Source organism: Sorex araneus, chromosome 1 (assembly GCF_027595985.1).
Source record: "Sorex araneus isolate mSorAra2 chromosome 1, mSorAra2.pri, whole genome shotgun sequence".
Taxonomy (NCBI): Eukaryota; Metazoa; Chordata; class Mammalia; order Eulipotyphla; family Soricidae; genus Sorex; species Sorex araneus.
Window position 1 is genome coordinate 238,340,665 of NC_073302.1, and position 15,821 is coordinate 238,356,485.

At 40.3% G+C, this 15,821-nt stretch overlaps 1 protein-coding gene across 1 annotated transcript in view; it reads right to left on the minus strand.

Annotated features, from left to right (window-relative positions):
• Positions 1-14,679, minus strand: part of TEX26 (testis expressed 26) — a 37,380-nt gene extending 22,701 nt beyond the window's left edge. Inside the window, 3 exon segments of the mRNA XM_012931823.1 lie at positions 623-788; positions 6,897-6,978; positions 14,622-14,679. Coding sequence (XP_012787277.1) covers positions 623-788; positions 6,897-6,978; positions 14,622-14,679 — 306 coding nt within the window.
• Between the last annotated feature and the right edge of the window lie 1,142 nt (positions 14,680-15,821).

The window sequence follows — 15,821 nt, forward strand, 5'->3', positions numbered from 1 at the left end:
TCCCTGCTCACAGCAGCAGTACTTATCATAGCCAAATTACAGAAACTGAAATGTTCATCAGTGAATACATTTATAAAAAGTTGTGATGTAAACATAAAATATGACACAGTCACTAAACAAAATGAATTGCTGATAAATGTTATAACATGAATACATCTCAGAAAAACATGGCTAAGTGAAAGGATCCAGACACTAAAGGTCACATACTGTATTAATCTGCATATAGAGTAACCACTATTTATAATCTATTCAGAAAGATATGAAGGGGGTTGGTAGTTTCCAGAGAGGTAGTGTGGAGTAATTTCTTAATTTTGGAATGATGATGATGTTTTGGAATGAAATAGAGGCAGTGGTTGCACAATATTATATTACTAGTTAGCTGATACTGATTGTTCATATTGAAATTAATTTTATGCCATGTGAATTTGTTTTTAAAAATTAAAGAAGAAACAACCTAAGGGAGAAGGGAGAAGTATTTGGAAACAAATGCAACAGTGATGACGAAATAGCCTAATAAAGGAACATAACTATAGAAGATGAACATTCTTTAGAAAACATATTTTTAATTCTGTGGGCTGTTGATATAATATTTAATCTAGCATATATGTGGATGCTATCTTACTTTACTGGGCTGAATATTGTAGTATACAGCTCCTCTTGACATTATAGGTCTGTACGAAGCTTCTTTAGAATATGGTTTCCAAACATACTCATCATTGTACAGTGTCCGGTTATGTACAGGGTCACCAGGTGAATATGTATATTTTGAACTTCTCAGACATTTTTTTCTAGATAAAAGATAGTGGAAATTTAAGTTAGGAATTAAATGCCAAATTCCATAATAGTTCACATGTCAAATAATCTTACTTGTTAACATTTTTTTTAAATTGACTGACTTAAGACAATTTTAGAAATAACTTAAATTCCAGATTACCCTGAAAAGAAATAATCTTGTAATGTAGGATTACTAACAAAGGTATAGGAGATCTAAAATATAATTAAAAAATAGTCTAAAATTCATTATTTAAAAAAATTTAGAGCTGAGTGCTTTACTATATAAGTAGTACTTTAGTATGACTAGTTTATGAAGAAAAATTATCAGTTTTTCAGTTAGCAAAAGGATATTACTTATTCACAAGCTCCTAATGAAATAACACAATGATTATTAAGCCAATAATCAGCAGTCACTATTCACAGTTCAAAAAGATATACTCTAGATAAGCTTACACAAGACCACTGGTCAAACTACCAAGCCTGATGGATGAAGTCTTTGGACATTAGATTTCAGGAAATATATGAAGGGGAATATTTTATTTTATTTTATTTTAGTTTGCTTTTTTTGGTTACACCTGGCGATGCACAGGGGTCACTCCTGACTCTGCACTCAGGAATACTCAGGGGACCATATGGGATGCTGGAAATCGAACCTGGGTCGGCCGTGTGCAAGACAAATGCCCTATCTGCTGTGCTATCACTCCAGCCCCGAAGGGGAATATTTTAAATGACATGATGGGAAGGAAACCAAATAAGTCCAGAAAAGTGATGTTTTTTAACACAGATAACAAGTGTTAATGGGGCTGGAATGATAGTGCAGTGGATAGGGCTTTTGTCTTGCACATGGCTGACCCAGTTTCTATCCTCAGTAACCCATATGGGACTCTGAGTCTTCCAAGAGATCCCTGAGTGCAGAGCCAGGAGTAACCCCTGAGCATCGCCAGATGTGGGTCCAAAACAGAAGCAAAAAAAGGAGAAAACATATTAAACAAAGGAAAAAAAGAAGGGACACCTGCAGATTTAAAATACAAAAAAAAATACAAAACAATCACACAACAAATATAACATGTACAAGTTATTTGGATTCAATTTTGAATTAATTTTAAATGATAAGAGTTACAAGACTTTTACTGATTAGCTATAGAAAATAAGGAATTTATAAAACTGGGGTTATTATTTATTCTAGAGTAGCTCTTATTATTTAGTTATAAATGAAAATTATTTAGAATTAGCACAGATGGACTGAAGTTTACTTCAATAATATCCAGTGGGAAGGCTCCTTAGAGATATTCAAGTGCTTCTGTTACTGAGGTGGATAGATAACTAGAGATTCATTGTTATAGGCCTTTGTATTTGTCTAAAATATTTTATCCTGGACCAGAGAGATAGTAAAGGTTGTAGGGTGCTTGCCTTGCACTCAGCCAGCCTGCGTTCAATCCCAGCACCACATGTGGTCTCCTGAGCTCTGCCAGGAGTGATCCCTGAGTGCAGAGACTAAAGTAAACACTGAGCACCACCAGGTATGGTGCAGAAAATAATAATAATTAATAAATTAAATATTTCATCTTGACTTTTAAAATTGTAATTTCAGTAACAATGTTAAAATTGTGTTAACATTCTTGATTTCTAGAACAAAGTTACTGCATCTTCACACCAATGTGTTCAAGACTCCACTTCTTCCCCCACTGCTTAGGAATCTCAGGTTTCAATCAAAGGCCTCATTCAATTTTGCCTACCCTCTTGTTTTGTTTGTCTGTATACCACAGATGAGCCACATCATTCAGAATTTGTCATCCTCCTAAATAGCCATCAAAAAAACCTGTGTTCAGATCTCCATTTCTTAGCAGCCTCTTTCTAGACACATATCTGCCTGAGAACATTTCTGTGCATCCAGATGGGCCCCTTATCTCTCACCCCTTAACTCCCTCCCTCACTTCATAGAGGATTTCACTAAGGTCTCTTTCATCTCAGTATAAGTCAGTACTTTGTAGGTGAAAGGAGGGGGAACACTGTCAGGGTTATTTCAGGGGAATAAACCTACAAAGCCAAATTTCATTCTTTTTCTCAGGACATGCTGTTGGTTTGCACTGTATACTTCTTTAAATACTTTTTAAATTGAGATTCTATAGTTAACAAAACTAATAACAACGATTCCAACACCACGCCCATCACCAGCATACCCGTCTCCATCCCCCGAGGATCCCAAGACCCCTCACTCTCATCTCCCCAAATCAATAGTGTTAATCAGTTCTCCCATTTTGTTGCCTTAATTGCTACCTTGATGTATTATCTTTATTTTTTAAATAAATAATTTTTAATTGAATCACCATGAGCTACAAAGTTACAAAGCTATTTGTGATTGAGTTTCAGGCATGTAATGTTCCAACACCAATCCCTAAACCAGAGTTTTCTATATCCTCCACTAACATGTCCAGTTTCCCTTCCACACCCAAGGCTATGGCAGGAACATTTCCACTCCCCCATTGTCCTACTGTCCCCTCCCCTAACATATCCCCACCCTCACCCCGATTCCAGTGGTGAGCTTCCTACTGAAGACCAATTCTCTTGCTTGAGCATTTGATATTCCCCCAGGAAGTTTCTTTATATCCCACATATGTGAGAGAAACTTCTGAGATGGTCTAGGGTAAGATTGGGTGGCTTTTTACATCTGTGCTTTGCTCCTGTGCATTGTTACAATTGTTCTGTTGTACTATTAGTTATTGTTAGTCTCATTTGTGCTTAGTATACAATAAAATGCTATCATAGGTCTGTGTGTATAGCTGAAAGCACAGCATATGAAGGGTGTGTTGTTATCTGTTTTCAGGCATTCATTTTTGAAGGGTCTTCCAGAATCTCTCCCATGGGTAAGGGGGGATTGTTATACATCGAGAGCAACATAACAGAATAAAGTCTAGTTATCCATCTCCTAACAATCAAAATGTTCGCCCTTTCCCCAAGATGGTACCTCAGAGAAAAAAGCAGAGGATATAGAGTACTTAAAATGATTCATACCCAACCACGACACAGCTTTAATTGTTTAGCTAAGAGGCAGTTTTAATTGTTTAAAAAATTATGTTAATCCCTAGGGTGGAAAGAAATGTATCTCTGAGTAGATGAGTAATCACAGGTGGAAAAGTTGATTCTTTTAAATATAACTGGAATCATATTGAAGCCTACCAACTTTTTAAAGATTGACTGCACTGAAGCACTGTCATCCGTTGTTCATCGATTTGCTTGAGTGGGCACCAGTAACGTCTCCATTGTGAGACTCGTTGTTACTGTTTTTGGCATATCCAATATGCCATGGGGAGCTTGCCAGGCTCTGCCTTTTTAAGATGCATAGGATGAAACTGATAAAAAAATATTATTTCTGAATTTGTTTCATTATTAAGTAAGGTATTTGATACGTATTTACATAACCCTAAAATATTATTAAATACTTCAACATAGCCCATCTCTTATTTCACATTGAAAAACATTTAACAATACATGAAGTGCTTGCTAGCCCTTGAGGCCCTGCAAGCACCACTGGCGATGGCTTGGGTAACCCAGAGCCTCGCAAGACCCTTGTATTGAACTGTCAGCCAGGTTGTCTGGGAATCACCAGGAGGGCTGGCCATTCACACACACATTATATATACACACACATACATATATATGCACACACATTTGTGCATATATAGAAGGAAAATATATAATAAATGAGAAAATAGTTTATACAAAAATTGCATTGGAAAACAATTCATTCAAATTAATGTTTCTAATTTTCTAAACCCAGTTTGGTATAGTATATTAAGCAGGTTTTTTCCAAATGGAAAAGCAACATATAATTTAACAATCATTTGTTAAAGACATGCTTTTGTCCTTAGTATACTTCTCAGAAAATTAGAGAAGACTAATTCAATAACTGGATGACAATTCATCTAAATATTTGCTTTCAATAAAATTGAAGGACTACCAAACCAAGTTGCCAATGATCAATCATTAGAAGTAACCTGTGATTTTTGACTTATAATTCAGAAAAAATGATCAGAGAATTGTAAGACAATGCTATGCTAAAATTTTTCGATTCACATCTATTAATTTATGTGAACAAAATTTCTCAATATTAGCATCTAAAAATGAAGAACAAAGGGGCCAAGGATGTGGCTTAGCAATGGAGCACATGTATCACTTGATTGAGGCCCTGAGTTCAAGTCCCAGCACTGGGGGCAAATTGGGGGCAGAAAACAATTATTCTGAATGCAGTCTCATTGTAATAATAATAATAATTAAATTGCATAAACTAATTGGAAACAAAACAACCACATTTACCTCATTAAGATATGGTTGCAAATATATAACTTGCATTTAGAAATCATTTATATTGCAATGTGCTTATTGCTTTGGGAAACTGTGTACTAAAAATAATTTTGATAATTTGATACCGAGGGCCACATTAACATGTTTAAAAATTAATTTCAATTAATATGCTAAAATAGTTGCAAAGGAATATAATGGAGTGATCAATAAATTGCTTTCAAACACAGCAGGGTAAAATTCAATGAGGTTAGAGTAGTGGGAGAAAAAAGAGCTCAGGAAGGAAAAGGAATGAGTAGATGATCAAAAAGGCTTGTTTGTGTGTTCTTAAGATCACACTGAATGTCAATTTGACAAGGTACTTATATTTGCCTGTCAGTTATATTTTTTAAAAACAGCTGTTTCATGTTAAGATGTCAGTATTTAGGGTGAGCTGGGGATCTTATATTTTGTAGTTATTTAAATTTATAATGAAAATCTTTCTATGAAATTAAAATATGAGTGAATTTAAAGAGCACTGACCTAGTCTCCTAGCATCCATTTGTTTCTGGCTTTTAGCCCAAGTGTTTCTTTTCGAGACAACTGTTCCCGTCAGGGAAGCTTGTGTAATCATTGTAGTCAGGTGATAAATCTCCCAGTTAAGGAAACTTAGTTTGCCTTGGTGGGAGGTAATCTTGACATCAGGAATCTAACAGCCCTGTACTTTTTCGAAGTCAGTAGTATATTATGCTGGCAAAATGAATGAAAATTTGTTTGAGTAACTCTTGGATGCTAGTTGTTGTATTGGTGCTTTAATCCTGTCCTCTGTAGAGTAATGATCTCAGGCAGAAATCATGAGCCTCTCATCTAAGACTAAGATGCTAAGGCACAGTGCATTATAATCCCTGTCAGGTAGCAGATACAATGAGGCAAAAAGAGAGCCAAGGCTGGAACCCATTTCACCCATCTACAGCCCCAATCTTGACTGCTGACTTCTCAGTCATTTGACCTTTGAAGGGGAAAAGACCCTCTATATTGAAAACAATTCTTGGAGTCAACTCAAGCTTCTCTGTGCTGCACAGAAGATGACAGTTCTTTGCTTGTCCCACTTGCTCATCCATCAGTGAGTTCAGGGAAGCTGCTGATAGAGGTATGGGAATTCCTGCCACAGGTCAGGAGGAATCAGGAGTCACAAGCAAGTGTTTCTTTAGGAAGCAAGAACTAGACAAGAGAAATTAGGGAGAGAGGACTGGGGGCTTTTTCTAGACACAATTTGGTGGCAAACTTACTAACAACTCTTGGTTCATCTCTTCAATTGCCATTGCCTGACTAATATACCGAATAATCAATTGAGTTCACACTGAATTTAAGTGGCCCCATATTTAAGAGTCAAGTTCTACTAAACCATATACTAGTTCTATTTTAAAATGTATTCATAGGGAGATAGTTCAAAGGGTTGGAGCTCATATCTGCTATACGAAGGCCCACACTCAATTCCATTAGCAACCTGGTGTCTCCAAGATCTGTTGGACCCAGAGACTACTGGTCCTAGTACTGATAGGGTTAACCCTGGTCCCCACACAAACACTACTGGGAAGATTTTCCCCAAGAAAACTAAAGCTTGATTCACAGTGACTTTATAAAGAATCCAGGTGTTGAATTTCTTCATTTTCTGATAGGTTTGCATATTATTTCAATTAGGGGAGTGCTTTCCTATTTGTGGCAGAGACTATTTATATTTCACATGCCTACTCTGATAACTCTTCCTATTGGCTTGGGATTCTGAATAACAAAACACAGGTGAACAGATAAAAGTTTGTAAGCAGTAGGGCTCAGCTACCTACCGAGCTAAACTGGGTACTTGTGCTGTCTTGGGTGTGAATGCAGTCCTCATTGTGGTAGCATAGGAATCCCAGTCGACAGTCCCTGTCAAAGCCATAACAAAGCAATTTTAAATCCAATGTTTTAATAATGAAAAGTATTTTGCAGTAGAAAAGCATTTTGGGAAGGAATTAGTTTCTAAAGAAATAAAGCCAGTTGTAGCTAAGAAAGAGGGTAACCTCAATTATCTGAGTATCCCTCCTAAATTAAAATAAGTCCATTGTTTTTCTTCAGAAGTCCTACAAACAATAAATAAAAATATAAAACAGAGAACTGGAGAGATAAAAAAGGCTGGAGTGCTTGCTTTCCGTGAAGCAGGTCTCGGTTCAGTCCCTGGTATTGTGGTCCCCTGAGCACCTTCAGGAGAGACCCCTGAGCACTGAGTTAGAAGTCACCCCTGAGAACTACCAGATGTGACCGTCAAGCAAACAAGCAAAATACATAAAGCTAAAAGCCTATTTGAATTATATCATAACACAATGTTCACTACTGTTGTTTAAATGACCAAATTTTCATGACCATTATTTTTTATTTATTTTCTCAATGATTTTATTTTATTTTATTTTTATTTTTATTATTTTTTATTTTGCTTTTTGGGTCACACCCAGCGATGCTCAGGGGTTACTCCTGGCTTTGCACTCAGGAATTACTCCTGGCGGTGCTTGGGGGACCATATGGGATGCCGGGGATCGAACCCGGGTCGGCCGCGTGCAAGGCAAACGCCCTACCCGCTGTGCTATCGCTCCGGCCCCAATGATTTTATTTTTTAAACAAGTTTCATTAATTCAACATTGGTTTAGAAAACCTTAACATTTTCCCAGTGCACCTTTTTATATCTTTGTAAGAATAACGTCCACACCAAAGTTGTAGAGTCATCACCCTATTAAAATGACCCCCTCTGCTCCATTCCATGCAGGTAACGTACATGGCTGCTTCTTTCCATACTTTTATAACTACTGATATAATCACATAGAGATTAATATATACCCATACAAACACTGGCATATTGGTTATTACATCTCACCATTTTGTTTTTACAAAAATGGGTTCAGATGACTCAAAGTATCCTTTTCTCCTGTCTCTAACAGCCATATGGAAAGTGCCTCCAACACATCTGCTGTAGTATCTATTCATTCTTTGTAACATCTGTGTAAGATTTTGCGATTTAGATGTCAGAGTAGATAAGAAGAAGGGAGGGGACATAGAGGAGATGAAGTACAAAGGCCAAAAAAAGTGGACAAACTGACTTCAGAAGTCAGAGAGATGAAAGAGTCAGTTAAAGGGGCGGAGAAGAGTATTCAGTGAGGAAGGAGAAATACCAAGCATATATGGCATCCTGAAAGTCAAGGAAGTGGCCAAGGAGAAAGGAGGGATCACTGATGCCAAATGCTCCAGGTCAGATCCAGAAGAACTGGAAAATCACCATCACCTTAAATAACAGCAACAGATCAATCAGCTCTTCCATATCACTGCTAACAGAGAATCATTAAATCCCTGAGGAATAGATATTTCAAAGCTAATTCATCCTCTTATTCCTCATTTCTGGGAAATATCTGGGTTTTGTTTGATTTTTTGTTTTTTACATTTCACTGACGTGATAAAATGTTTGAATAAACTGCCATTTGAAGTCGATGACTGCAGAACACTAGCCACCTCATTTAGGCTGCCTTTCTTCATGTGCCTAAAAACAATTGCTGTCAAGAATCTTTTTCATATATGTCTATTTTCCATATAGTCTTGAAGTTGCTATGTCTCTGATTGACATATAGAACTCTAAGAAGCATTTCTCTTTTGCCATCTGTGTCCTTACTGTTCATGTCACCTCTCCCTACCCAATTGTGTTATTCATAGAATGGGCCCTGGGATCTGGCTGGGCAGCTGGACCTTCTTCTCTGTGACTATATACTTGCTACTTCTTCACAAACTGAGTTTCCTTTTTCATCCATTGTGTCTCAGTCCAATTCCAGTCTTCGCACCTCAACAGACCCCTGAACCTACTCTTGGATCCTCTCTATGAGAAATTATATTATCTTTGTCTCTTCCTGATTTAGTGGGAATCACTTTATGCTTTCAAAAACTTATTCAAACTGTAGAATTAAATGTTTTTGCTTAAGAGAATTTATGCCATGACAAGTCAGTGGAAACGAATTATGAGTTTGTCTAGCTCTTAATAGAAACTTTACTAGAATATGAGTTCTATTCCAGAAGGCCCAGATGGAATCTTCTGCACATGAGTTTTCCGTCTTGTACTTAAGACAAACAACACTAATATAGTTCACTTTCCTATTAGGCCCTAAAATGCCGCAAGGCCCTTGGTCAAAAAGCTCCCCAGGCATCATCTCTCAACCAATCAGATGGGAGAGTAATGAACTATGCAGTGTCTCTAACTGGGATTGTTCTCCTTCTGAGAACAACCTGCAGGTCTTTGGTGCTAAGTATATGTTCTAGAAAGCTGCACGGAGCAGAACAACACACAGCCAGCTCCTATAACCTGATACCAATCAGACCTCCCTCTCCACTAGCTTCCTAGGTCTCACCCACCTGGGTGTCTAAAATACAAATATCCATCTCACACCACAAAAGAACAAAAGCAATCAGTGTTGGTGTGGATATGAAGAGAAAGGGACTCTCCTTCACTGTTGGTGGGAATGACGACTGGTCCTGCTATTTTGGAAAACAATACGGATGTTTCTCAGAAAACTAGATATTGTGTTCCTATTTGACCCAGCAATATCACTTCTAGGAATATACTATGGGGGCCAAAAACAACACAGCAGAAACACCACCTGCACACATAAGAGTGCACTACTATTCACCATAGCCAGAATCTGGAAACAACCTGAGTGCCCAAGTACAGATGACTGGATAAAGAAACTATGGCACATCTACACAATGGAATATTATGCAGCTATCAAGAAAAATGAAGTCATGAAATTTGCCTATAAATGAATGCTCATGGAGAGTATCATGCTGAGTGAAATGAGTCAGAAGGAAAGAGACAGATATAGAATGACTGCATTAATTTGTGGTATATAAAATATATATAGTAGAATAATAATATTCTTTATTATTATAGGGAAAACAGGGGTTAGGAGGACTGGTAATGATTGAAACTAATCACAAGTGTGTGTGAGGCTGAGGATAGATAAGATAGATAAGAGACCAGTATGACAATAATAGCTGGGAATGATCATGCTGGACAAGTACTGAGGGTTAAAAGCAGGTAAGGGATATTCTTGATAACTTCTCAGTATCACTATTGCAAACCACAATGCCCAAAAGGAGAGAGAGAGAGAGAGAGAGAGAGAGAGAGAGAGAGAGAGAGAGAGAGAAAAGCACCTGCCAAAAAGGCAAGCGGGGGGTGAGGAGTGATGGGAGGGAACCTGGGGACAATGGTGCTGGGAAACGTACACTGGTGGAGGAATGGGTGTTGGAATACTGTATGACTGAAATCCAATCATGAACAGCTTTGTAATAGACTATCTCACAGTGATTCAAAAAAAAGTTAAAAAATTTAAAAATATAATACTGATATCAGTGCACATTTGATTTTACAGTGTATCACTGTCATCCCATTGTTCATTGATTTGCTCAAGTGGACACCAGTAACATCTTCACTTGTTCCTGTCTCATGCTAGTGTAAGCCCAATGGCGTCTGCTCACTCCAAGAACATAAAGAGCACGTTGTTGTTAATGTTTTTGGCATATCAAATACATCACAGGTAGCTTGCCAGGCTCTGCCATGCGGGTTAATAAATAAATAAATAAATAAAAATAAAGAGTTCCAGGAAAAATTGCGTCACCACTTCCAGGAACTTTGATTTACAGTCTCTGAATCTTGGCTGTTGATAAGATTACCTGGCGCTGGAGGAAGTTTGTGGGTATGGCTGCCAAGCTACTGGAAAACTGGGGACCTGGGTGGAGGAGGTCCAGTCTCGATCCAAGCAGGCTTGGAGATCTCAGCCACGGGTCCTGCATATTGTGGTTCCTCTGTCGGTTCCTTCATGGGTGAGGCTCGTCTGAGCATGTGGAGTGGCCTTGAGCATGGCTGTGGCTGGGTTCTGGAGGTTTTCGGCTGCCAGGGCTCTGCTTGGTGTGGGGAGGGAGACTCAAACTGCCCCCCTCCAAGGGGGCCCCAGTGGAGCAGCTGGTGCGGGGCAGGAGATTCTGCATTTCCAATGTATCTCCCCAAATTTCATGAGAAATGATTATTCTTACTACAACACATGTTTGTCAGTTCTGTATTTCTAGGCTTTTTTCTTCAATTGACAAAACTTCTGAAAATAAAATTTTCTTAGAATTGATCCTTAGCATCATCAGTATTATGATCTTCTAAAAAATGTCTCAAATGTGTTCTCTTAAAGTCATTGACTCTTTTGCCTTTATTCTTGTTATGTTTTTCAGTGTTTTTCTTGCAATTGGGTCCAACTACCCTGTGACATTTGAATATTTCTGTTCCAATCCCCATTGTCAATGAAGGATAGAAAACTTAAAAAATATTTAATTAATTGAAAAAACCAGGTCAGACAATGAATACAGGCATTAAGGTGATTGCCTTACATGTGGTACATACAGGTTCAATCTCTCCTACCACATAAGGTCCCCCAAGCATGCCATGAATGACCCCTGAGCACAGAGCCAGGGGTCTAAGACTCTCTGTTGCCTCTTTCTTCTTTCAGTCACCACTCATTCAATCAACATTCCCTGAGTGCCTTCTATGGGGTATCTGGGTAGCCCCTAGACATAGACACCTGGTACTGGCATTGGGGAACTCATGGGCTAGTGAAGGAGATAATAATTGATCAATAAACACAAGATTATAGGAATACTGATGCTCTGTGTGGCAGAGGAACCCCAAAGGAGGTGTAATTCTTTCTGCTTAGATGAGAGGATGGAAAAGGAGGACTTCAGAGAACAGACGGAGTCAGGAGTGGGTATGAATCGAGTAGAAATTTGACAAGGTAACAAAGAAGAAAGTAGTATGAGGTATGAAAAGTGGAGACATGACCAGCAGCCAGTAGGAGTAAAGCTGAGGGGGAAAGGGCTAATGGTAGGGATCAGTGAACAGCTTTGTCCTACTACATCTTTGAATTTTTTTACTGAACAACTCAATTCTTGCAATTGTGAACATTTATTATTATGTTTTAAAATATAAAATAATGTGCATATATTACACTAAAGTGTTTCTACTTCATCTAATTTTAGCCTCTCAATAATCGATAGAAAGACCCATTACATAGTAATTCTATCTTCATACCATTGCTGTAAGGATTACACATGATTAATTTACTTCAGTTTTATACATACCTGGCAATGTTCAGGGATTACTCCCGGCTCTGTGCTCAGGTAATCCCTCCTGGCAGGGTTCAAGGACCATGTGTGTTGCTGGTGATAGAATTGGGTTGGCTGCGTGTAAGGCAAATGCCCTACCTCTGTACTATTGGTCCAGCATACAGATGATTAATTTAAAGCATTTGCTGCTGGGTGATTGGAGCCCCAAAAGATATGTGCTTGCTTGTTCTAATCTCCAGAATCTATAGACAGTACCTTGTTTGGAAAAGGAGGTTTTGTAGATGTAGTCAAGGGCTGAGATCAGATCATTCTAAGTTACCCAGCGGACCCTGGCTATCATTTCAATGTCAGTATCAATGAGGGAGTTAGGGAGAGACATGGCACAGAGAAGAAGCAATTTCACCGAGAAAGCAGGGAGTACTAAGACGAGGCCACAGCCAAGAACCCTAAGGGTCACAACAAGCAGAAACAGGAAACAGAAGATTGTCTCCTAGACCATCAGAGGCATTGCGAAGCAGCTGTTCACCATGTTGTATTTCTGAATGAAAGCCATAAGACATCAGACCCACCTGTAGAGAGGGACACTGATAGCAACAGTGCATGGCTGGAGTAGCACAGACTGGCTGTTGGCATTCCAAGGCTGAATGTTAAGAATCAAACTCACTTAGGGGATAAGGAATTTCAGAGGTAGAATCAGTGAAGCCTGGGGTTCAGAGGAAGCAGTCTTCCTTTCCACTTTGAATAACTGGGACCTTCCTGAGCTTGTGACATATAGGAGGAAAAAGTATAGGGACATAATTTGGTACATGCTGCATTGTGGCTCTTCTATGAAATCCAAATAGAACAGTCTGATAGATAGCATTTTCATCTGAAAATTAGGAAGGAGTGCTTAGAGATTAAAGTCTGAGGGCTGTTGCAGCTATTTTGCAAACTTTAAGCCCTGGGAGAGGACATGGCTACCCCTAGAGCACATGAGCCCCCATGGGTCAAACTTGGAGGATACCCACATTTCTAACCAAAGGTGAGAGGAGACTAGGGAAACCCAAAATGAGGGAGCTCCAAGGCAAAGTGTCGAAGGAGCAGGGAAGAAGAAATTGTGGGGAGATTCTTTGCCTTGGTTCTTGCTTGCCATCAGACAGAAAGTAGTGTTTGAAATCATTTTGTTTCTTTTGGAAGGGGTTTGTTTTCTTAGATTTGGTTGGGGAGCCACACCCAGCTACTCTCAGGTGTTACTCGGGACTCTGTGCTCAGTGGTCATTCCGGGTGTGCTTGGGAGACCCTACATGATATGAGAGATGGAACCGGGGTGTGCCACATGCAAGACAATCACCTTGATGCCTGCATTCATTGTCTGGTTTTAATTTTTCAATTAAGTATTTTTGTTTTCTATTCTTCATACAGTGGGGTGATTGGAACAGAAACACGCATTTCATTCATTCTGGCAGGGCAGCAATTCTAGGGAATTTACAGTTGAGCCTTTCCCGCTGCTCTGTATCCCTCTGCGGAACAATTAGCCAACTACAAGGTTTCAGCGGGTTATTATTGCTCTGAGAAAGGCCGGGTGGAGCTGACTGCGCAGTAATCACGCCACTAGCATCACGGGGAGAAGAAACTCTCCAACGCCGCAAAAAGCTGAGTTAGTAAATCTGCAGCATTTGCATACAAAATTTGTACGGAAAGCACTAAATCTGGGAAATACAAATCACTTAGAAAGAAAAAAACAGCAAAGGTTAGAAGAGAGCGCTGCCAGCCCAGCTCCCAGCCTCCTCTCCGGCCCACTGAGGTCCCGCCTGAGCGGGTCCAGGTCCGGGTGGGCTCCGGCCGCTCAGCTCTCCCCACCCAGGACTCAGACCCCGAGCACTCCCCAGCGGCCCTGAGCATGCTCATCTGCTCTCCCTTTCCTCGCCACTTTAGGCTAGTTCCGGAAAGGCACTAGGCAATTCTTCCAATCTATTCAAGTGTGTAGCCAGACCTTTGGCGCGGCGGGGGGAGGGCAGGGGCGAATGCTTAAGTGTTTTTAGGGGGTGGTTTGGCAGGACTCCTGATGACGGTCTGGAAAGGGGCAGGGGCAGGAACATCTTTCCTGACTCCAGGAGTCGCATTAAATCGAGGCCGGGTTCAATCTCCCGTATCCCACATGGTCCCAGGGGCACTGCCAAGAGTGATTCCTGAGTACAGAGCCAGGAGTCACCCTGAGCACCGCCAGGTGTGACCTAAAAACGAAACAAAACAAAAACAAAAAAGAAATAAGCAGAGCCCGGCCCTAGAGTGAGGCAGACATGCTCCAAGCAGTACCCGCTCCCCGGGAAAGCACGGACCCCATCTCCCCGCGCCCCTCACAAGGGAATCAAGGCCCCCATCTCTAGCGCTTGCCCCACTATTGCTGCCACTCTCACTTGGGATCTTGCCGGAGCCTGGAGAACTCCGGACCTTCTTGGACCCAGACAATGCCATTTGGGCCCCGTGGGCCCCTCGCGGGCCCCTTGAGGGCCCCGGAACCAGCTGAACTGCGCTAAGGATAGAGGTGCTTTGTGACGCATCACCATAGAGATGAGGGTTCCTTAGCTGCTCCGGGTGAAGCAAGGTGCATAGGGGAGTCTTCCACTAAGTCGCCGGGTGAAGAGCTAAAAGCGCCTTTTCTCATCGTTTGAACACCAGACTTGGGGTGTTTGCATTGTTTGTGAAATGAGTTTTCCTGTGTATTTTCTGGACTGGGGAGGGGGCGCAGAACACCCAACTGCAAATTTTCATCTCAGCCTGACTTTCACTTTTGGTGAACTGAACAGAGGTGTGGGATCTGACAGTAATTTGAAAGAAAGCAAGCGGGACAGAATCTGAATCTCAATCTCGTGGAAGTGAACCAGTGTCAGAATGCAGAGTCCCAGGTATTCAGCTGGCTATCCAGCAGGCCTTCTGGGCACCTCTCACAGAAGATGTCAGAGAGTCTCCGCTCTAGACCATGTGTCCCTTGCCACCACCATGGTGCTTTGTGAATGTGATTTTAATGGTTCTCCTACACCCAAAGTAAGATGGTGTGTGTTTGTTTTCCATGATTGTTGGAGGGAAATTGTGTCCCTGTGTGTTTGTTTTCCACTATCATTGGAGGTTTCATGACCTTCCTTTTTTGGGGGCAAACTGTCCACTAGTTCAACTCATTATAGGTGCTTAGTAATAATGAATGTGTCCAGATTGGGGCATGGCCATTGCCCACTGGATGAACAGAGAAACCAGTAGATGCACATTGGAAACTGTAAGTACCGTGTCTAGAATGCAATTCAGGACAATCTGTATCCCTACACAGACTTAGGGCCCTCAGTGGAGAGTGAAGTGTAATAAAAGGGGAGATTATCAAAGGAGACAGAACAAGTATCAGAGTGAGGATCCCTTGACATTCTATCCCAGTAGTGTCATAGCTCACCAGAGGTTGCTCATCAGATTGACCACATGCTTTGCACATGAGAGGCCCAAGTTTGATCCCTGGTACTGCCAGGAGTGGTTCAAAAGACAAAACCAAAAAGATGAAGCTAAACTTTCTGAGAGCAGATGCTTAGCTATACAGTGGAATGAATATGACACACTTTAGACTCAGATTGTAA